The 21,615-nt window shown below is 36.5% G+C and overlaps 4 protein-coding genes across 5 annotated transcripts in view; 3 read left to right on the top strand and 1 right to left on the bottom strand.

Moving 5' to 3' along the window:
- The first annotated feature begins 211 nt into the window (after positions 1-211).
- Positions 212-5,529, top strand: mccc2 (methylcrotonyl-CoA carboxylase subunit 2). Its single transcript, XM_042724567.1, has 17 exons — positions 212-486; positions 1,009-1,075; positions 1,191-1,275; positions 1,376-1,477; positions 1,583-1,710; positions 1,805-1,917; positions 2,327-2,440; positions 2,524-2,588; positions 2,675-2,774; positions 2,858-2,953; positions 3,038-3,110; positions 3,201-3,277; positions 3,978-4,044; positions 4,167-4,323; positions 4,452-4,566; positions 4,700-4,785; positions 5,278-5,529. Exons 1-17 carry the CDS (start codon positions 349-351, stop codon positions 5,393-5,395), a joined length of 1,701 nt encoding a protein of 566 aa, XP_042580501.1. The 5' UTR covers positions 212-348; the 3' UTR covers positions 5,396-5,529.
- Positions 5,530-6,189: 660 nt separating this feature from the next.
- On the bottom strand, positions 6,190-7,198 carry hspb11 (heat shock protein family B (small) member 11). The gene is made up of 5 exons (XM_019086745.2): positions 6,974-7,198; positions 6,759-6,865; positions 6,608-6,676; positions 6,486-6,529; positions 6,190-6,395 (listed from the first exon to the last, which is right to left on the bottom strand). Exons 1-5 carry the CDS (start codon positions 7,192-7,194, stop codon positions 6,303-6,305), a joined length of 534 nt encoding a protein of 177 aa, XP_018942290.2. The 5' UTR covers positions 7,195-7,198; the 3' UTR covers positions 6,190-6,302.
- Positions 7,199-7,518: 320 nt separating this feature from the next.
- On the top strand, positions 7,519-10,239 carry LOC109070157 (survival motor neuron protein 1-like). Its single transcript, XM_042724568.1, has 9 exons — positions 7,519-7,677; positions 7,953-8,024; positions 8,119-8,238; positions 8,327-8,524; positions 9,301-9,462; positions 9,604-9,678; positions 9,781-9,891; positions 9,989-10,055; positions 10,146-10,239. Exons 1-8 carry the CDS (start codon positions 7,630-7,632, stop codon positions 10,043-10,045), a joined length of 843 nt encoding a protein of 280 aa, XP_042580502.1. The 5' UTR covers positions 7,519-7,629; the 3' UTR covers positions 10,046-10,055; positions 10,146-10,239.
- A 3,009-nt stretch (positions 10,240-13,248) lies between these two features.
- LOC109053927 (rhotekin-like) overlaps positions 13,249-21,615 on the top strand; it is a 63,240-nt gene continuing 54,873 nt past the window's right edge. Inside the window, exon 1 of one of the 2 annotated variants that reach the window (XM_042724566.1) lies at positions 13,249-13,644. In XM_042724566.1, coding sequence (XP_042580500.1) covers positions 13,534-13,644 — 111 coding nt within the window. In that variant the 5' untranslated portion in view covers positions 13,249-13,533. The remainder of the gene's footprint in view (positions 13,645-21,615) is intronic. The other variant, XM_042724563.1, reaches the window with a different exon arrangement.

Below are 21,615 nucleotides of genomic sequence, written 5' to 3'. Positions count from 1 at the left end.
GACAAAATAACAGCATCTTGGCTAAGAGTCATAACTCAAGGTTATTGAGATCAAGCAGCATTAGTTGAATCACAAAATACTATTCTAAATGCACACCGGCTGCAATTCGATTAAATTCTTATTACAAAAAGTTGCAGATCGTAAAATTTAAGATCGAAATCATAGACAGTAAAAGAAAATGCTTGTCAAGAGAAAAGGGGCTGTTACAAATCCACCAGTTTTCATTGGCTAAGGAAAGGGGAGCTAACCTTCAACGTTAACCGTTTGCTGTCCGACAGAAGCGGCGGTGAGGTCAGGGGACGCTGCATGTTGAGTTCGTCCTTAGACCTGTCAGATAGAGGATGAACCATGATTCTGCACTATGTTAGACCGGTGCTTTCCCTCATTCGGAGCAGGAGCGTAAATGCTGCAGTTTCCAGGTTATATCATGCGGACAAAGTGGCAACAGTGGGCTCGCAGCCCGATTCACAGTCTCCGGTCTTTCAGGTAGGCCGCGAGTGAAGCCTCGGACTCGAGCTCTAGCAGCCAGCCGGCAGCGGGGTTCATCTGCTTCTGCAGCCGTGCGTGTCGTGTCCTTGTGCACTACATGCACAACTGCTACAACAACCGTTAAAAAAGTTACCTTCTCTTAGTTATTCATGCCTGTGTCAGTATTTAAAGAGACATGTGAAATAGTTCAAATATAATACTCATACATTAGACGAGGAAACTTGTTTGAAATTTGAAAACAATATTAAGGTTTGTTCTCTTTTCATATTTCACCTGCCATTAGTTTGCCAAGGTCACACAGGCTTAACGAAGGAAATTTTTACTGCTTTTGGTACATGAGTGATAGACAATATGTAAAAAATACGGCGTTTTTTTTTTTTTTTTTTTGTCAACTCCATAAACTGCGTCTGGTGAGGTTTGATTGAACCATATTTAGGACTTTAGTCAGGGGCTAGTTGTTTATATAATAATAAACTCTGAATATGGTTATTGACCATCCAGAAATCTTTCATATTGTAGGAAAATTATGAGCGAATGCAAGCGCTGGTGAAGGAATTGAAGGACAGAGCAGAGAAGATCAAACTTGGTGAGCCAGTTCAAAGTATTTAATTTGATCCTTCTAAACACAGTGAATGAATTTTACACAAGGGTGCCAGCATTAGCACATTTCCTGACACTACACAATATTGCCACTTTCAAAGGAGGTGGAGAAAAAGCAAGAAACCTACACACATCCAGAGGAAAGCTCCTGCCTCGGGAACGCATTGACAGACTCTTGGACCCCGGGTAAGAACAAAGTCATTTTTTATAAACAAACAATTAAATGTTTGTGATTTAAATGTTGCTGTCCAGTCACACTGAACTTTTTTTCTTTGTGTGAATGCAGGTCTCCATTTCTTGAGTTCTCCCAGTTTGCGGCCTATCAGTTATATGGTAGTGAGGAGGTTCCTGCGGGAGGCATAATCACTGGTATTGGTCGGGTGTCAGGGTGAGCAGCATACAATACCATCAATATATAGCCTATGCATTGGTACGTCTGTTAATAACCTACAGATGTTTATAGTTCATAAGACCATGTCTGTGCACCTCACAGGGTGGAATGTATTATAGTTGCGAATGATGCTACTGTCAAAGGTGGAACCTATTATCCGGTCACTGTGAAGAAGCACTTGCGCGCCCAAGAGATTGCACAGCAAAACCATCTACCATGCATATACCTGGGTGAGTTTCTCAGAGGGTTCATGTTCTGTGTAAAATAACATTTTCCTAGTAATACTTATATTTAATATTTTATCTCTGATCTGTTTTTCTCTAGTGGATTCTGGAGGAGCCAATTTACCCAGACAGGCAGATGTGTTCCCAGACAGAGATCACTTTGGACGCATCTTCTTCAACCAGGCTCGCCTTTCCTCAGAGGGCATTGCACAGGTCTTATTGTTTTCATATACGCCAGTGGTTCCTAACCTGGGGGGTGACATCGAATATCTTAAAAAAAAATTGCACTAAAGACACAAAAAGTCTAGATGTAATGATGTTTAAGTGAAATGTTTATTTTTTCCTCTTAATAACTATAGTTTTATCGAAGAACATACAGAATCAGTATTTCCAGTATCTTAGCTAGTTTAATTTATCAACACTCACAGTTTCTGTTAATTAAAAAAAATTCAGAAAAGCAGTGTTCTTATCATTTTAGCTTAATTTTGTCGGACACTGGGATGCCTTGGAGTCCAAAAGTTTGAGAACCATTAATATAAGCCTTTTATGACTATATTAGATTACATGACATATGGCTTTGCTGGTTCATCATGGTGGATCAACTGTAACTGATGTGTTTCAGATTGCTGTTGTGATGGGCTCCTGTACAGCAGGGGGCGCCTATGTGCCTGCGATGGCTGATGAGAGCATCATAGTACGCAAACAAGGGACCATTTTTCTGGGTGGCCCACCGCTGGTATGTGTTAATGTCCCAAGGGCCATGTTTTGACACTACGCTTATGTTCATAAGTGGTAAATGTCCCACTCTGTATTCAACAGGTAAAAGCTGCTACAGGAGAAGAGGTGTCCGCTGAAGACCTGGGAGGTGCAGACCTTCACTGCAGGTTAGAGGAACATCTGTATGCTCACATAAACACTTGTTTTGAGCTTGATGGGACTAATATAATTTTCAACATTCGTCTCCTCTCAGAAAGTCGGGTGTAACTGATCATTATGCCCTGGATGATAATCACGCCCTTCATCTTGCACGCAAAGCCGTACGAAGCCTGAACTACAAGAAGAATCTTGATGTGAGGACACAACTGCTCTTGTCTTCTCAGAGATGATTCATGGCTTGATGCTGATCTTCTTGAACTTGTCCACTGCTCGTTAGGTCACTGTTGAAGCTCCCGAAGCTCCTCTGTTTCCTGCCGATGAGCTTTATGGTATTGTGGGGGACAACCTCAAACGCAACTTTGACATTCGAGAGGTAATGGCCACAGTTTGATCTCCGGAATACAAGCCTGTTGAAATGTGTCCTCAACAGACTGAAGTATTAATTTATTAATTTCAGGTTATAGCTCGTATTGTTGATGGCAGTAAATTCGACGAATTCAAGGCCTTCTATGGAGACACACTCGTCACAGGTGGATGTTTTTCAATAAACATCTTTTTCGATTTGAATTTCACAAATGATTTCTTACTTGCTTTGTTCTGGCTTTCTTCGTTTGCTTTAGGTTTCGCACGGATATTTGGTTATCCTGTGGGAATTATTGGCAATAATGGTGTGCTGTTTTCAGAATCTGCAAAGAAGGTGAGTATCTCCTGATCATCGCTCTGACCATTAATGCTTCAAGTTCATCAGTCAACTTCCAGTGCAGTGTAAAGAAGTATTGAGAATTTAAATTTAATATTAAGGAAGTGCCACACAATGGAACAGAGCAAAATTGATCCATCTTTATGCTAAAGCTATTTAAAACTTCTGGAACTACTAACACATTATATTTTACTACAATTCAAAACTAAAACTAAAGTTACAATCTACTTTCTACGAGTGTTTTAGTGGCACATTAAAAAATAAGAAAAGTCAAAATTACGAGAATAAAGTCAACTTTAATTTCAGCTTTATTCTCAAAATATTTAGACTTTATTCTCATAATTTTGACTGTATTCTTAAAATATTTTGACTATTCTTGTGTTGCTATGAATATATTCTCATAATTTTGACAGTTTCCTCAAAATATTCGTTATCATATTGCTACAACTTTATTCTCGTAATTTTGGCTTTATTCTCAAAATATTACGACTTTAATCTTGTAATCTTTGATTTATTTATTTTTTTTATGTAGCACTAAAATGCATTGTGCTGCAGTTAGATAATACACACAAAAATGAAAATTCAAACCTAAATTATTGGTTGGTATCATCTTCCATGAAGCTTTTTTCCATATAGTGAAAGTGTATACTTTTAAATAATTGCAAAAAAATGTTTTTTTTTTTAATTGATTTTATAGGGAACTCATTTCATTGAGCTTTGCTGTCAGAGAAACATTCCACTGCTCTTTCTTCAAAACATTACAGGTCAGTATGTGTGCTTCATCTGAATGTATACATGTAGAGTTCCAGTACAGTGCTGTTACTGATTGAGTCAGCACTGAATCATACATGTCTGCTGTTAACATCATGATGTCTCTTTTTATCAGGCTTTATGGTTGGCAGGGAGTATGAGGCTGGAGGTATTGCTAAAGATGGAGCTAAAATGGTGACCGCTGTGGCCTGTGCCAATGTGCCTAAGATTACTGTCATCATTGGAGGATCGTATGGTGCGGGGAACTATGGCATGTGCGGCAGAGCATATGGGTAAGCTTTATTATAAATGAACTTGGCTGCTCAAAGGCACAACACTAAAAACTTGCTCAAGGTGTCCAGTTGACTAAACAACACATAATAAATGACCTCATTCAAAAGTCTGTGTGTGCACCTCACAGCCCCAGGTTCCTGTACATGTGGCCTAATTCCCGGATCTCTGTGATGGGAGGGGAGCAGGCAGCCACAGTGCTGGCCACCATAACGAAGGATCAAAAAGCCAGGGAAGGAAAAGAGGTACGAATTGAAAAACAAAGCAAATTTACTGAATTTATTAATCTTTTCTAGGGCTTGGGAAATTAAGTTAATTATTCATTTTTTTACAGCTTATTTTTCAGCTAACTTGTAACAATTTCGGTTAATATTCCAGTTTACTGCAGAGCAGGAAGCTGCAATGAAAGAGCCAATTATCAAACGCTTCGAGGAGGAGGGAAATCCATATTATTCCAGTGCCAGGTAACTAGTTCAGAATGCCCGTGAGATGTAGATTTTTAATTTATTTTGCTTTAAAGTGTAATACACTACTGTTCTTTAAATTTTGGGCTCCGTAAAATTTTTGTAATGTTTTTGAAAGAAGTCTCTAATCCTTGCCAATATTTGTATTTTATACATAAGCTGTAAATGTTATATTCATTTATATTTTAAACTGTTATTTATTCCTGTGATGGCAAAAAAGAATTTTCTTAAGTGTCACATAATCTTTTAGAAATCATTCTAATATGCTGATTTACTGCTAAAAGAAATATTTCAGAGTATATTATTAATACTGACAACAGATGTGCTACTTAATATATTATTAATAAGCATTTATACTAAGCATTTATTTCTTAAAAAAAAAAGTCTTAACTGGCCCCAAACTTTTGAACGGTAGAATGTCATATTTCCTACTGCTCCCTCCCAGTGTAATGTCTAATGTTCCCTTTTTTTGCACTTTCTTCTACTACTCAGATTGTGGGACGATGGGATCATTGACCCTGCCGACACTCGACTGGTGCTAGGCTTGAGTCTGAGTGCTGCTCTCAACGCTCCCACACAGAAAACACGCTTCGGTGTCTTCAGAATGTAAATCTGGTTTTGTAAAGATTAGAAATTTTAAATTAAATTAGTTTACTATGTCTTTTGGGCAGTACACACTAACTTTATAGACTTGTTGTGTCTTTGTATGTTTGAAAACAACAGTAAAATGTGTAAAACCAGTCACTGAGTGTTGCGTCTCATAAGTTTGTTTTATACCCTTCATAAGACAGTAAATCAGCACAAAATATTGTTTGTTGTAAGAACATAAAAGTAAACATCTTAAGTTTTCTATATTTTTAAAAGGAAGAATCATTGTAAGCATACCTATAGTGTGTTTTTTAAACAAACCATGGTTCTTTAACAAATGAATATGTGCTTATATGAATGCACTACTCAAATACCAACAACACTTTTTAATTTCAAATCTTCCATTTGTTACACTTTAGAGCTTCATCAAATTGCTCATGTGGGACAAACTGGCTAGCAATTTGTTTCCATGATTCAATCCACACTGTCAATAATTCAAAGTCAAAGGTATTGTTCAATTAGATGCTTCAAACTAAATTTGAAAGAAACCATATCATTCGTTAGACCATTTTCATTTTAGTTTAGGTTTTAGTATTTTACATGGATTTTTGTTCTTAAATGTTTCTGTTTTGCTTTTTCATTTGTTATGGTTTTTGTAATTTTGTACTTCAACTTGTTTTATTTCAATTAGCTGCCAGGGTCACATTTCTCATTTTCATTTTTTGTCTAATATTTCTGTTTTATTTCAGCTTTATTTAATTAAGTTTTAATTTGTTTAGTTTTAATTTGAGTTATCAACACTGGAGGAGACTTGCATATTAAACAACAGAAATAATAAGAATGTTTATTTGTTAAGAAAACTATACAGGGATCCACTTTGGTTACTCATCATGTGAGTTCACAAGCAGGCATGGCAGATGGAGATCATCTCATGACTGTACACTAACTTTGTGAACAGAGACAAAGGGACCGTATCCAGACAGTATGAGAAACCGTAAGTGTGTTGTATTTAATACATTTACCTGAAGAGAAAAGAAAGGGGGAAAAAGTGAGATCTTGGTTTTAAGCGTTCTACTGTATCTGAGGAGTCAAATCTTTAAAATGTAACTCACAGAAATATCATTAGCCTGTAGGCTGTTCTCTGTGTGCTCAAACTCTGAAACAAACAATATTCACGTGAAAAACACTCAAATGATCAGTGAATGGAAAATAATAGAATAATAGTTTCACTTACCGGTGTCTGCAACCGCTTCAAATTTCTCAGCATCGTCTGATGTGCCTTTTTCTATTCTCAGCCTTTTAACTGAAATGAAATGTGAATGTAAAGATATTACCATATTAAAGCCTGACAGCGCTGCATGAAGATGCTTGTGTTTTTTACTTACTGTTGTAACTGTGAATGGAGACAGTGAAAATCTTCATGTTGTCCGGGAAGCGGATAATGAACTCTTGTGGAAACATGCCAGTTGAAATCCAGAAAGTCTCTGTTTTTCTATAGAAATTAACAAATAAATACATCAGTCACAGCAAAACACATTTGTTTAGTGTTGACAACATTAGCTAGGTTAGCTCTTCTTCCAGCGTTTAGCAATCTACAGACCCGTCGATAATGTTCTCGGGTGGGTGATTCTCATCGCTGGATGTAGCCAGCACGACCTGTGCTCCGTATGAACTTAAAGCAGCGTCCAGCATTGTGGATGTTAGATATTTACATGCAGAAATATGCCAGAGGCAGGAATTTTCACGAGAGGAAACCTGAGTTGCTAAGCAACACGTACACCCGATGTGTCGCAGCCGACTCATTTCCGCGAATCGGTTCATTTGAACAGTTCGTTTCAAAGAACCGGTTTTTAATACTCAAATATTCTGTTTTTTCTGATGTAACGTTGTTTGCTTCGTGTTCATCGCTTCCTGTCATCTGCGATATGCATGTCTGTTTATCAATTTCATGTATCCTAGTTACAGCCGTGATTAACAAGTTTTTGCACATTGTATATGCTATTAATAAAAACCATCTGTTTTGTGTTTACATATTACTATGAAGTAATAAAACACTTATACAGTATTTTATTTACAGTATGTTTTATTTGTTCGAATCGTTCACACCGTTTTAGATCCATTTGTTGAAAAGATCCGGATCAAAAGAACAGTTCATTCAGGAATCGGGCATGGCATTGGCTAGTGTCGCATGATTTGAGCGTCATCAGTGCTCACGTTGTACTTGAGAAATAATACTGTGTTAAATATAAAATCCCCATGGCGAATGATGCTGAAGAAATCGTATTTTGTCGTGGGACGGGTCAAGTAAGTATTAACCCATTTAAAAGAGAGACAAAGATGTTAGATTTAGCTACGCTAGCTAAGTTAAGATTTGAGTAACGTTAAATATAACAGGTTGTTGTTGTGGCTCGTTAGCTAGCATATGTTGGCCGCACATTAAAACTCCAACATTTCTAGTTTGTGATTATTTTGCTTTGTGGTTTTGGTTTTAAAGTCAGTTGAAATAACAACGTCTGAGAAATATGTAGCATAATCATTCAGCAGAGTTCAGAGGTCAATGATCTCTTCCCTCTCTTCAGAGCGATGATTCTGACATTTGGGACGATACAGCTTTAATTCAAGCATATGATAAAGCGGTGGCGTCGTTCAAGGTAATGATGCTTTTAAAGAGATGCGACCAGACAGCTGATACATTGCAGTTTACTTTGCTTCTACAGTAACCTCTCCTCCTCCTTTACCCACCAGAATGCATTGAAAGGAGAGGACAATGTGATGCCACACAAAAAAGACAACCCCGGGAAGAAGCGGAAAAACAACAAAAAGAGTAATAGCAGAAAAAGATGTAGCGCAGCACCTGATAAAGAGGTAAACATAAATGGTGTCAGTAGTTGAGTTGATTTGGACTATCCAAATAATGCTGGCCAATGCAGATGACCTGAAATGTGTTTTATAGTGGCAAGTTGGGGATTCCTGTTACGCATTTTGGTCTGAAGATGGCAACTTGTATGCGGCTACGATTTCCTCAATCGATCAGGAGAAGGGCACCTGTGTGGTCTTTTATACTGATTATGGTAATGAGGAAGAGAAGAACCTCAGTGACCTTCTGACAGAGGCTTCAGATTTGGATGAAGACACTCAGAAAACGGCGGATGTATGTAGAATGTGACACTGCTTTTAATTAGGGGTTTAAGGAATAGTTCACACACAAATTATAATTTTCTGAAATTGCCTACCTGCAGGCCAACCAACATGTAGATGATTTTGTTTCTTCATTGGAAGAGATTTGGAGAAATGTAGTTACATCACTTGCTCACCAGTGGATCCTCTGCTGTGAATGGGTGCCGTCAGAATGAGAGTCCAAAGAACTGATAAAAACATTAATAATCTACACGACTACATCCATCAATTAACATCTTGTTAAGTGAAAAGCTGCATGTTTGTAAGAAACAAATTAATCACTTAGGTGTTTTAACTTCAAACCTTCGTCTGTGGCCAAATACATAATCCATAGCACTGCTTCTTCCTGTGAAAAAGAGGAAAATTTGTGAAAAGAGAAAACAGAAATCTGCTATTCCTCTCTTATGACAAAATCTACCAACATAATTGTTTAGAATTGTTTTTGAATTGTCACTGTAGTTATTTCAAGCATACAGCTTTTCACTTAAGATGTTATCTGATAGACTGAAGTCATGTTGTGGATTATTGTGGTGTTTTAATCACCAATTTAAACTCATTTTGATGGCACCCAGAGGATCTATTGATGAGCAAGTAATGTTTATTTCTCCAAATCTGTTTTGATAAAGAAGCGCATTGATCTACATCTTGGATGGCCTGGAGGTGAGTAAATCAGCAAATTTTCATTTTTGGGTGAAGTTTTTCTTTAATAATGCAGTTGTATAATATTGCTGTTCATTTGTCTAATTGCAGGTCAAAGAGGCTGAGTCTTCAACAGAGGAGAGCGATCGATCGTTCACTCCGCAGCAGTCCAGCCATCTGAAGCACAAATCTAAAGGCAGATCTCCCATGGGGCCTCCATCATGGGTTCCAGGTTTCCCACCTGGACCCCCACCAGGACCTCACTTCCAAAAGGTGAATATTTAAAATCTCTGTGGTGCTGTCTTTTCTTGTTTTAAAAGGCAGTATTCAATATTGCAAAGCGATTCGCTAGCTTGTGAGAAAAGTAGTTTTTATATTGCACCACACACTAAAAAAAGATGATGTTCTCTCCAGATGGATGGCAGACGATCAGAAGTTCCTGGACCTTTCTTCCCTGGATGGCCTCCAATGATTCCACCCGGTCCTCCAGTAAGAACTTTCTAAACCTGTTCTTGCATGAAAAGTGATCTTTACAAACATACAGCCTTTATGGGGCAAATTAACTAAAATATGAATTTATTATGGGACCAGATGATCCCACCACCTCCACCAATGAGTCCAGACTCTTTAGAGGATGATGAGGCTTTGGGCAGTATGCTTATTTCCTGGTACATGAGTGGCTATCACACAGGATACTATTTGGTATAGTATTACTATTTGTTACTTCTTGCCATTCACAAGTGTCGTCTTGTGCACCTGTTTTCTTGTTTTTAAACTTAAACTCTTGTCTCGTTCACAGGGTTTAAAACAAGGTCGTAGAGAGGCTGCGGCATCTAAGAAATCACATCGGAAATAAAGACCCAGCGGTTGGTTTTTATTAACCTTAGAATTTTTACAAATTGCTTTGACTTGTTCAAATTTCTGATTTAGGTTCACTATTACTTTTTTCCATTTAGAGTGGAATATGAACGTGATTCTGCAGCAGGCTTGATTCAGATTTCTATTTTGTACTGTTTGTAAATAAATTAATTAAAAGTAATTGTGCACAAAGTGTGTTTGTGTGTGCATATTTTTATTAATATTTCATTTTAATAGAGACTACCTACAAATCATTTTGGGATCATGATCAAGCATTACAAATTTACATTCAGATTTCATTTGCTGAATGTCACTGATGTGGTTGAAGTCCAAAATATTAAATTCAAGATCACAGTATTAGGGCTTTATTATTTAAACCAGCCAATTTAAATTGTAATGTAAATGTACTAACTTGTACTACAAGTGGCTGGTTTGTGCTTTAGATGATTTAACATTATTAAATTAAGATAAAGCAACTAAAAATCAAGCTATTTCTATTGTCACGGACACCTCAAACTTCTATATGTTTTAATTATTCAGTAAATTGTTTGGTAATTTACACACATCACACACATTTTACACAAATCTGATCATTTATTCATGCAGTTAATTTAATTTATTTATTTATACAATTACACATACATTTATTTTATGTGTTGACCTAAATCAAATCCATTTCACTATAAATGATCTAAGAAAGGTCATCAATAAAATATAATTATAAAACGCTGGTTACTTATTGCTTAGAACAATTAAGTTGCCATATCTCCAAAGTCATACAGTACATAGAAGACATTAGAAAATGTGAGAAGAATCTTTCAAAAAAAAAAAAAAAAAATTTTCCTCAATAAACTAAAGCCATACATTTTCCTCTTAAAATTGAGCATTTTAATTCACAGAGCCTTGCGCTCCAGGGTACATGTCAGGGCTGCACAATTAATCGAATTTCAAATCGTGATTACAATTATGTATGCCACAATTACGTAATCATTCAAAGCGGCAATTAAGCGTTCAAAGTCCACTTATGTTATTCTGTGTGCTTAAGATGCGTTTTTTTTTCTTTCTACATGTTATCTTAGGGGTTTTTCCCATTATTTTAATTTTAGTATAACATTATAATACCATTCATATTTTAACTTTTTTTATAATTTAAAGGTGCAGTGTGTAATATTTACAAAGATCTACTGACAGAAATGCAATATAATAATAATTACAATGTTTTCAGAGTTTTACTTGCCAAGATATCTTGCAAAGTGCAAGCAACATCTTGAGCCATATTCATGCCACCGCAGACATACAGATGACCTGTGTTCTTAGCACTGATTGTCACGCCTTTCTTTTGCTTTTGCCTTAAAGGACAGGATAATTGTGTAATCATTTCCTCACCCTCATGTTGTTCCAAACCAATGACTTTTTTTCTTCTTCAGAACAGGAGGAATTTTGGTTGACTTGAGGAAGACAATGAGGTTATTGAAACTGTAACTTTTCAAAGCTCAGAAATACTCAAATGAGTGGGATGAACCGACAGTCTTCCTGGAGCTCCTGTTTCTTTTTTTGAAATAATGGGATTAGACGAGCTTACGGTCAGGAATGCCATTCTTGTGATAGATGATTATATAACTAATGGCAGGTTTTTGGAATACAAGCAGTAACTGATCTGTTTTAAAACATCACTAAACTGCACCATTAGTTATAGAAGCTGTTTTATAGTAAATACTGTAACAAAAAAATATATATATATCTAATGTATGCTTTTAAAAATAAACCTGAATCATAACAAAGTTATCTCTTCATAGTAGTTTATCTTTATGAGTAATGTCCTATATATGTAATGTTATATACTTTTTACATTAATAATTTTCTGGTGTTTTGATCTACAAATATTTTTAAGGCATGAGCAAGTGTAGAACAATGAGTTTTTAGCAGTAGAACATGTTAATGCTTTAAACTAACTGCCTATTTGTGACTGCTCATAAGGAAATCAGAAACTGCAATGTTTTCTCACTATTGCCTTCAAGTAAAATATAAAAGAGAAAATGAATGCTCTGAATGGTTAATGAAACCTTGCGTGGTTGTGCTTTTCAAAGGCATTCCTGTGTCAACCTTGTCTTTACACAAACGTTTTATTTTTGGGTGTTGGGCTATGTTCTCTACTATAATACTGTATACCTGAGTAAAGATTGTGAGCACATGGTGTGAGGTGAGAACAATACTCCCTTGTATTACAAGATAACATCTATACATTTGTGCATGCAAGCACGAGTAAAGAGACATATATAACGATTGACATCTGCTCCATAATTTTTCACTTAAATAATGTTCCTTATATTAAAATCTCTTTCACTGCCATCAAACTTCCTTCCTTCCACCTTTTTTTTTTACTTTCCTGCCAGATGATCTATCATGCTTGTTTCCTCTCTGTTGTAATATCATCTAAAAAGTAAAGATAACATCAATACTTCATACTGACTGCAAGTTTTTTTTCCTGTCCTATATTATTTGTTAAACCACCATCTGAAAAATGTAAAATGATCACAGTAGCAATATATTTGATAACAAACCATAAATTAATAACATAATACCACATCTTTTTTAATGTTAAACACAAGGCGGCAGTATTTGGTGTGATATTGTCACTTCATTCTTTTAGTACCCTATCATAGTATGCCTTACAACAAATAAGATGAAGAATTAGAAGAGTAGCCTAAAGGTAGTCAGGACAAAAGATACTGAATTACCAAAGCTTGACCTGAAAGTTTAAAACTGTTCTAAAGCTTAAAATCTGACGATTTTAACAAACTGCCCAGTCGGTCAATAAATCAGATTTTTTAGGCTATTTAACCAAATGTGGAATCTTTTCAGGCCTACCTTCACTCAAGTAGGTTTTGGGCCAGATAGCCTACCGGAGTAAAATTCAGACACAATCCATACCTTTACTTAAGTGTAATTTCTAAGAACTTTTTACATCTGTGGTCACTAAACTGCCAAACTCTGTTTAATCCAGTCTCCAAATTATCATGTAGGCCTATCTTTTCTAATTTGAAACGCTCATCGTGTTTACGTGATTGCGCCTACAGAAATGTTACCTTTTTAATATCTCCACTCTTTTAAGAAGAGTTCAAGGTTACAATTGTCAGGCCTGCAGAAGCCTACGTGTTTTTGTTGATATACGGCTCATCCGCCTACAGAGGACGCTGTTTTACCTGTTTATCATCTCGGAAAGTGAATCAGAGCTCATCTGCTCTGGGAATTCAATCACACGCTTGTTGGTGCGAGATTAAAGTGGTGAGAGCAGTAGAGTAGCGCACTGTTTGCTATCATCCGCTTTGCTGTTGTAGTTTTGTAAGAGAGGAGAGAGGTAATCTGATTTACATGAACGTGACTGTGACAGCGTGGAGCGTCTCCAAACCAAACTGCGGCTTGGTCTCAGGTCTGTGGGAATAAACAGCGTTTCTCGGGAGTGAGGGGTCAAGTTAAAAGTCGCGAATGTTTTGCCGAAATCAAACAGCGAGGGCGACTATCGCTCGGGGCTCCGCGCTGGAGATGGAGATCCGCCGGGGAAAGTTCAGACAGAGTGTTTTCCTGGAAACCCCGCAGGTAAATGAAGCTCCGGTCAGCACCCTGTCCAGAGGCTCAGCTGGACTCTAGTGAATGTGTTAAGTGTACAGTCGGACGTGGACTCTGTTTTACACTATTAATTGTATTTATTTCGGGGTGTTGTCTTGTATCAAATCACGGTTTTATGTTTTTTTTTTTTTATTATTTATTGAGGATAGTATACGAAAAACGACAGGCAGTGTACGAAGAGGTAATCTGTTGATTGTGTGAGCGGACACAGTAGTTTAAATAGGAGCTAACGGGACATGTATTTCATACAAACAAAATAAATGACATAATGGTTGAATGACGTGATGCTTTGTATTATCCTGTTTGGTGGCTTATTGTGAGGCTTTAAGTCAAAAGTGTCTAGGTGGTGTAACTGTCCTGTGAGTGTAAAAAAGGAAAAAAGCTGAAATTCTCTTGGCATAAGCAATTTGGCACAGTCTTTTATAGTTGTTTCTTAAAAAAAAAAAAAAAAAACATACAGTAAAAATTTCAGATCATAAGACTTGCACAATGCAACATGCAGGAAATTATTTTGTACGTTTTGAACCCCTATGACTTGACCCACAAGTCAAGGTTGCTGAATTAAAAAATAAATAAATTAAAATAATATATTAATAGAAATTTTTTTTTTGAAAAGGCATAAGAATGCAAGAATATTAAATAATTAATTTAGTTAATAAAAAAATAAAAATAAATAATAATAATAATAATAAACTCTTAAGTTGTTAAGTAGGAGTGGTTGGTAGGAAACAAGATTGCGTAATCAAAGTAGTCTGATTATATTACCTGAAATGTGTAATGTTATTAATTATGTTACATACTACAATTTTTGGCATGTAATTTGGAATCAGTAACGAACTACAATTTGTAAGTAATCTTATCTTATCCAGCACTGCCTATGCTTTCTACCTTGAAAATATGTTAACTTAAAACAATTGATATGTATTTTATAAGAAATAACTACTTGATGGTTACACCTCTTGACATTTTAGTCTTAATGTTTTACTTTTTTTCTTATTAATGTGTGAAACAAACATGAATCGAAAGATTGCGTTTCCAAAAGCTTTGCACAAATGTTTTAGTATATATTTCTCCTTTCTTATCATTTCTGACATGCTTATTTGTCATTGTCCTGAAGTACACATGATCTTATCAAACACTACACTGCATTCTTTTAAGGGGAAAGGGCTTCATGGCATCTGTATATGATTATCCCAGAGTAGGTTGAGTTAAAAGAGAACTCTGTGTAACCCTTAATTATTTTATACGAAGCCTGCTGTGGTGAGATGGAAAGAAGCATGGTTGGTTCCGAGTGTGGCTGCTGGATGTGTAGAGTCCCAGTGGCAGCTCTAAATTCCTTGCATGGCTTGGGTCCATAGTCTTCATTCTACTGTGGTGACAATATGTTTACATTTTAGTTGTGCAGGAGGATTTATATCCATGTCAAAAGTTGATTTGACTGTTCAGGGATCTTAAAACATGTGCAGACCTTATCCTATATGTACAGGAAAAATCACATGCACTGCATCACAGCTTATGGGTCAGTTTTTGTGTATAGCAATGGTTCTCATCTAGGGGGCCGGAGCTCACCAGACGACCTCAGCAAACTTGCAGGATGGCCAAGATATTTCATATTTTACTCCCTGAACACCTGTTGTTTCCTTTAAAGAACCAAGTTTCAAGTCTGGGAAAACCAAGAAAAAATCTTAAAACTTCATGGCCATTTTTATTAATATTATGCATTGTTCTAGTTATGGCAAACTCTATTTTATAAGATTTGTGAGTAAAAAAAAAAATTTAAATCCTACTAAGCTCCCAAAACTGCTCTAATCCTTAAATGAAATTATTTAAATTTTATTTTTATTCAATAAATCAGTTTTCATTCAAGTATTATAAAGTTTTTTTTTTATTATTATTATTCTTGAACTGCTGTAATCTGAGTTTACATCGATCACTGATAAGATTAGCCCACTAGCCCATATCAGTATCATTTAGGCACCAAATGCACTTTCTAATTCAGCCCCTCATTCAAGATGCATGTGATTTCACTCAAGTCATTGTGTGCTTTGCTCAAAAGCCTTTAAGACGCCCCAGTTCCCCACTGACATCATATTACCCCCTTTAGACTGGATGAGATGTATTCTACTGTTTGATGTCTTCACCGTGGCTGCTGATTAGAAATCAATATGGCTTAATGAGAATCTTTTAATGAGATTTTCTTACCTTTGCTCGCACACACAGAGATGGGTGACCTGACTGAACTTTACAATATCTTGCCCCAGTTTGTGTGTGAAACAGGCTGTGTGTGAAGGCTCGGATGAAGCAATTATAGCGAGCGGTAGAAAGAATGAAGATTGCTGGCTCAGTTAAGTAGACTTAAAAGCAGTAATGGAAAACTTGGCTCACAGATCTTGAGTAATGACTTTATTTAATGCAGACGGTAAAACTTTGCAGTGCACTTTTTTTAATTGCAACTGCAACTGCTGAAAATTGCTACATTTTGCCATTGAAATCACGCCGTTTTTAGATTTGCTTAGTTTGCATTCTTTTGGTTTGCTTACAACATGGTCCATTAAAACCACAGTGTTTGCCTGCTGAGGACTCTGCCACATATAGATTTCCTTGAAGGAAGTTAAAAGTGATGTAGGTTACACACCACCAGACACACCCTTCCACCCACAGCGCCTGCTCATTTCCTAACTGAGTTCTGCTTAATTCACTCTGTACTGGATTCTCTAAGAGGATTGCTCAATAGTATTGATTCTGCTGAGAAAAATGTACCTCGTACCTAAAGCATTGCTTTGCTTAGACATGTATTGCGTGTATTTTCCTCCAGCAGGCAAAATTGCTTGTTTGCAGAGTCTGAGTTGCTGTTTTTTTTTTCCCAGACTGATTCTGTATTTTTTTTTATGGTAACGTTTTCTTCATTGATGGACTGTCCTGTGTGTTTGCTTTGAGCACTTGACCAAATACTCTGACACTTCCTTGTAGGGAACGAAGAATATTTATTGTAGACATACAGCAATGTTTATGTCAGTGAAGTTTAGGGTCAGTACATGTTTTACTTTTTTTCTGAATGAAATGAACGCTTTCATTCAGCAAGGACACATTAAATGGATTAAAATGACAGTAAAAACATTTACAATGTTGCATCACAGAATCCTGAAAAATCTGATTAAAAAATTCTGCTATAATCATTGAATCTCTCTACATGGCACAATTAATCTCTTATTGACATTGCATCTACACATTGTTCATTATAATGAGAGGTTTCGTGATCTTCCTGAACTCAGGACTGAACAAAAACCCCTCTGATTGGCCATTGCTTTCCAGAAATCAACAGATATGTCTGTGATTGGTTACAGTGTTCAACAAACAGACTGCTGCCACTTACTTTCAGTTTGTTGTTTATGTTTATTTAGTTATTAAAGTTAAGTTTCTTCCCTGAATCTTGAATTTTGTTACATACACACATATACATTTTCCTTAAATCATCCTGGCGACCCACCTGAAGGTCATGACCCAGGGTTTGAAAACCACTGCATTTTAAAATACAACTGATTCTTTGTGCACACTTTCATTTGCAGCTGAAGGTTTTAAAGTATTCCACTCATATATATTGGTTTTCCAAGGACTTGTAAGGTCACACATTGCACTCATATGGTGCCTTTTTCATGTTCAGAATGAGGCAGCACATGCTGCACATAAGCTAGAGAGGAGCTGATGTCTTGAAGAAATGCAAAAACTTCCCCTCCAGCATGTTAGCAGAACCACCAGGCCCCAGAGAACAATGGGGAATCTTTCAACACTGGGGCCCAAACAGGAGCACATGCTTTTAGATTTAAACGAAGGGTTCTCCTGGTCACTGGCAAAAAGCCCTGTTAAGAGGAACCGGAGAGGAGGATAATCGTCCACGCTCTGATGTCATAGAAGCTCGCTCTTTTTAGTTAGTATGCCAGGCACTCTTGAACCTTGAGAGCTGGGAGGAGGTATATTGAGCTTTGTTTGAATTCTGTATATAAAAGAGAGAGGATGTTTGAGTTTCAGTGACAACAGCTTTTTTTTCATTTTCAGTGATTTATTATTATTATTTTTTTAAATCTGCTTTGTTTGTTTTGCTTAGTATTGTTTTTTTGGAACCAAACCCAGAACCCAAGAAGCATATTGTCAAAAACCTCTATTAATGAGAACAACATCCTGTGATTGTGTAGTGCAAGAAATGGTACAGACCATAAAGAGAAGTGTTGGAAACGAGGCATACAAGACATTCCAGTGTGTAAAAAAAGAAAAGACAGTTCCATTCTAAGGCTTATTGTGCTGCATATTCATATTATATAAACCATACAACAGAATACAGTACATCAATATATTAAAACAATTTTTCTCACATTTGTTATATTTTCTAAGTCATGGCTATTTTTTTAGTAGTTTACGTGGTTTGCATACATGTGCATGCATGTAGAGTCACATGACAAAGATGCATAATTCGGTAGATTAAACGAGTGACAGCTAATGTAATAAAAATTACTGTAATAACTGTAAATTATGCATTGTTGCATGCACTTTACCCTAAAACAAACCCTAATCTTAATCCTACTGTAAGTAGATGTTGTTAATTAGTATTACGCAGTGCTTAACTACTGTAACAAGGACACCTTAAAATAAAGTGTAATGAATATTTCTATTTAAAGGAAAATACGATATGAACAGGTGACAGAATACACTGTTGCAGTTCTTTATAAATGTCATGTGTACAGTAGGCACCAAATATGTTACTACACACTGTGGATACTGGAAACAGGCACAGTATTTTGCTGACATTGACTTTGCTGATAACACCCTTCAGTATTGGCATGTTTTTGTCCTAAAAATGAATAGAGGCTCAGATGTTCACAACGGCAGGATGTCAAATAGTTCAGGACTCAACCCAGGATCTTGTGTTCAAGGACATCAAGATGTTCAGTCCACTCTTATCTTATCTCACTTGTGCACAGCTGACATGGACATTATTCATACAATTGGACTTTTTTTTCTTGTTAGGTACAGGCAGGTTGCTAGTATCTCTCAGCTTACATCATGACCATCAATGTCGGAGATTTCATTTGTTGAACGTGTGTTCTCCTCTCTCTCCTCTTCTCTTGTGTGTGTTTAGTTTAGTTTGTATAGTGGTTTTCACAATACACATTGTTCCAAAGCAGCAATAAGAGAACAATGATTTGATAACAGCCACGTCTTTAGCTCAAATCAGGCTGGTAAGTTAATGCTCAAGCATGTTCTAGAGTAAACTAAGAGGCGGGACACATCTTCATAGTCACTGAAACCATTATTATTTCTCCCATTCATTTTGTCCACTAGTGATCTGTCTTCTCTCACTCACATTCACTGTCTGTGTTTAAAGTTTCAAGACGTGTAACTATCTGAATGTGGACGCAATAATGTTCTGCTAATCAATTTAGAATGTTATAATATTTGTTAACATTAATAATGAAACTTGTCACCTATTAGCAAGACATTTAATTAAACTCTGTTGACTAATGCTGAAATCATTGCTGTATGTTGGTTTTTATTTCAGCAGCTTCTTGCCTCTACAGTTAGAAAAAAAAAAAAATTCAGTTTAAATTGAAGGGTTAACTTTCCCTGCTTAAAGACCTGGTTTCATTATCTAAACTACTCAGGCATTCCAGAATCCTTAACCTTGCTCTTTTCAGGAGGCTGAGTGTTTGTCTTGTAGTTTGAAGGAAAATCTTCCAGACTGAGAGGGATGAGACAAAGTAGAGGCCCGGACTTTTGTTAACGTCATTAACTGTTTCTAAATCAACTGGCTTCAGCTTAAGGGGATTCATTTCATTCATGCGTACCTGTCTGTCTAGAAAAAAGGATGTGAGTCACATACTGTGTCTTTAGTGATAGCATGCCCACACACAGTTCTCAACAACCACTGTGATTATACTAGTTGTAGTTGCTTGTGTTTGTGTCATAAGAGAGGTAATCTTCAAAGTGGATGGTTTTTCATAAACAGCATCCTCTTAAACGTTGGAGTGTGTGAAAGTTTCAGTGTTGGGGAAACTACTTTGAAACTGTGTGGTGTAGTTCAGCTGCAGTAAAGCCAAGCTAAACTTTGGAAAAGGTCTTAGTTTGGTACTTAGAACTTTTTTTAACTACAATGAAACTATATAAGATAGTGTCTTTTTAAATGTAAAACAAATTATATTTGCCTAATTAGTTTTTTCTGTCATCTGGCACAAGAAAACAACAGCATTAAAGAGTTACTCCACCCCAAAATGAAAATTTTGTCATTAATCACTTACCCCCATGTCGTTTCAAACCCATAAAAGCTTTGTTCGTCTTCGGAACACAATTTAAGATATTTTGGACGAAAACCGGGAAGCTTGTGACTAGGGATGGGCGATATCTTATCGTTTGCGATATAACGGTAAAAATTCTCCCCACGATAAGAATTAGTCTTCCCGCAATATTAATGATAAAATCTAGTTGTTGACATATTTCAGTGTGCGACTGTGTGGAGTGATGTGAAGGAAGGCGAACATGAAACAATCTCGAACAGGTTTGGATAACACTGTACAGTGTAACAAAAATCGGTCTGAGCCTTGAATAAATGTACTACAGTAGCACGTGTGCAATACAGTTTTACATGTGTATGAGTCGGTTACAAACCTGTTGTCCAACAAAGATATTATTCATTGACGTGCTTTTTCTCCATATTAACTTCATAACATAGTCGAGTGTTTGAAATAACATTTTGAGATCAGATGTGCTTTCGTATCAGAATAAGGCAGAAATCATACTATTTTATAGCATTATATACAGTGATAAAGGCTATGTCGATTACCATTGCATTATAAATACACTTTACAAATACCCAAGATTGCTTGAAGAACACAGACCATGTATTTTGTGCAATCGCATGTTTATTGTATTCAGGTTTCCTCAGTAAAGATTTCTCTATCTGCATTTTATTCAGCTACAGCGATCACTGGATACCTCTGTCCATATTAGTGATTTCCTGGAGCATTATTTCTACTATGCATATGTGGAGTTTCTGCGCAAGGGCGCCCTCTGGCTTCCAGTATGAATTAAACAGTCGTGTGTACTGCTCACAACACCCTATTTTGGGTAAAAATAGGAAATATAATACTTTTCTCTAAAAAAAAACAGGATTCCCTAAATTATAGTCATTGATATCGTTATCGCAATAAATATCAGAAATTATCATGATACATTTTAAGCCCATATCGCCCATCCCTACTTGTGACTGTCCCACTGACTGCCAAGTAAAATACACAAGGTCCAGAAAATAGTCCATCTGCCATCAGTGGTTCAATCTGAATTTTATGAAGTGACGAGAATATTTTTTGTATGCGAAGCAAACAAAAATAATGACTTTATTCAACAATTTGTCTCCTCTGAGTCTCTCCGCATCACTGTAGCGCCATTTTGGAGAATATCCGCTGAACGCAAACTGCATACACTATTCTGTGTCAGCCGCAACACAAGGATAGGTTTTCTAAGTGTATTTGCTTTGATTTGAATGAAAACAGCGCAGCTGTGCAGTGCGGCTGATACAGAAGAGCATACGCTGCTTGCGTTCAGCGGATATTCTCCAAAATGGCACTACGGTGATGCGGAGAGACAGAGGAGACAAATTGTTGAATAAAGTAATTATTTTTGTTTTCTTCGCATACAAAAAGTATTCTTGTCGCTTCATAAAATTCAGATTGAACCACTGATGGCAGATGGAGTATTCTGATGATGTCTTTCATACTTGAGCTTGACGCTGTACTTTACTTGGCAGTCAATAGGACAGTCTCAAGCCTCCAAAATATCTTAAATTGTGTTCCGAAGACGAACGAAGCTTTTACGGGTTTGGAACGACATGGGGGTAAGTGATAATGACAAAATTTTCATTTTGGGGTGGAGTATCCCTTTAAACTACAAAATTAC

This window comes from Cyprinus carpio, chromosome B5 (assembly GCF_018340385.1).
Source record: "Cyprinus carpio isolate SPL01 chromosome B5, ASM1834038v1, whole genome shotgun sequence".
NCBI classification, from domain to species: domain Eukaryota; kingdom Metazoa; phylum Chordata; class Actinopteri; order Cypriniformes; family Cyprinidae; genus Cyprinus; species Cyprinus carpio.
Note: the sequence above shows the minus strand (reverse complement) of the source record. Positions and strands in the feature narration are given on the sequence as shown.

Excerpts from the sequence above, each read along its gene's own strand:
- mccc2 (XM_042724567.1), top strand. The coding sequence starts at position 349 with ATGATTCTGCACTATGTTAGACCGGTGCTTTCCCTCATTCGGAGCAGG. Across the intron at positions 1,478-1,582 it reads GGTATTGGTCGGGTGTCAGG|GGTGGAATGTATTATAGTTG; the intron begins GTGAGCAGCATA and ends TGCACCTCACAG. Across the intron at positions 4,567-4,699 it reads AAGCCAGGGAAGGAAAAGAG|TTTACTGCAGAGCAGGAAGC; the intron begins GTACGAATTGAA and ends TTAATATTCCAG.
- hspb11 (XM_019086745.2), bottom strand. The coding sequence starts at position 7,194 with ATGAACCGATTCGCGGAAATGAGTCGGCTGCGACACATCGGGTGTACG. Across the intron at positions 6,866-6,973 it reads CCCGAGAACATTATCGACGG|AAAAACAGAGACTTTCTGGA; the intron begins GTCTGTAGATTG and ends TAATTTCTATAG. Across the intron at positions 6,677-6,758 it reads CTCCATTCACAGTTACAACA|TTAAAAGGCTGAGAATAGAA; the intron begins GTAAGTAAAAAA and ends ATTTCATTTCAG.
- LOC109070157 (XM_042724568.1), top strand. The coding sequence starts at position 7,630 with ATGGCGAATGATGCTGAAGAAATCGTATTTTGTCGTGGGACGGGTCAA. Across the intron at positions 8,239-8,326 it reads GCGCAGCACCTGATAAAGAG|TGGCAAGTTGGGGATTCCTG; the intron begins GTAAACATAAAT and ends TGTGTTTTATAG. Across the intron at positions 9,463-9,603 it reads CAGGACCTCACTTCCAAAAG|ATGGATGGCAGACGATCAGA; the intron begins GTGAATATTTAA and ends TGTTCTCTCCAG.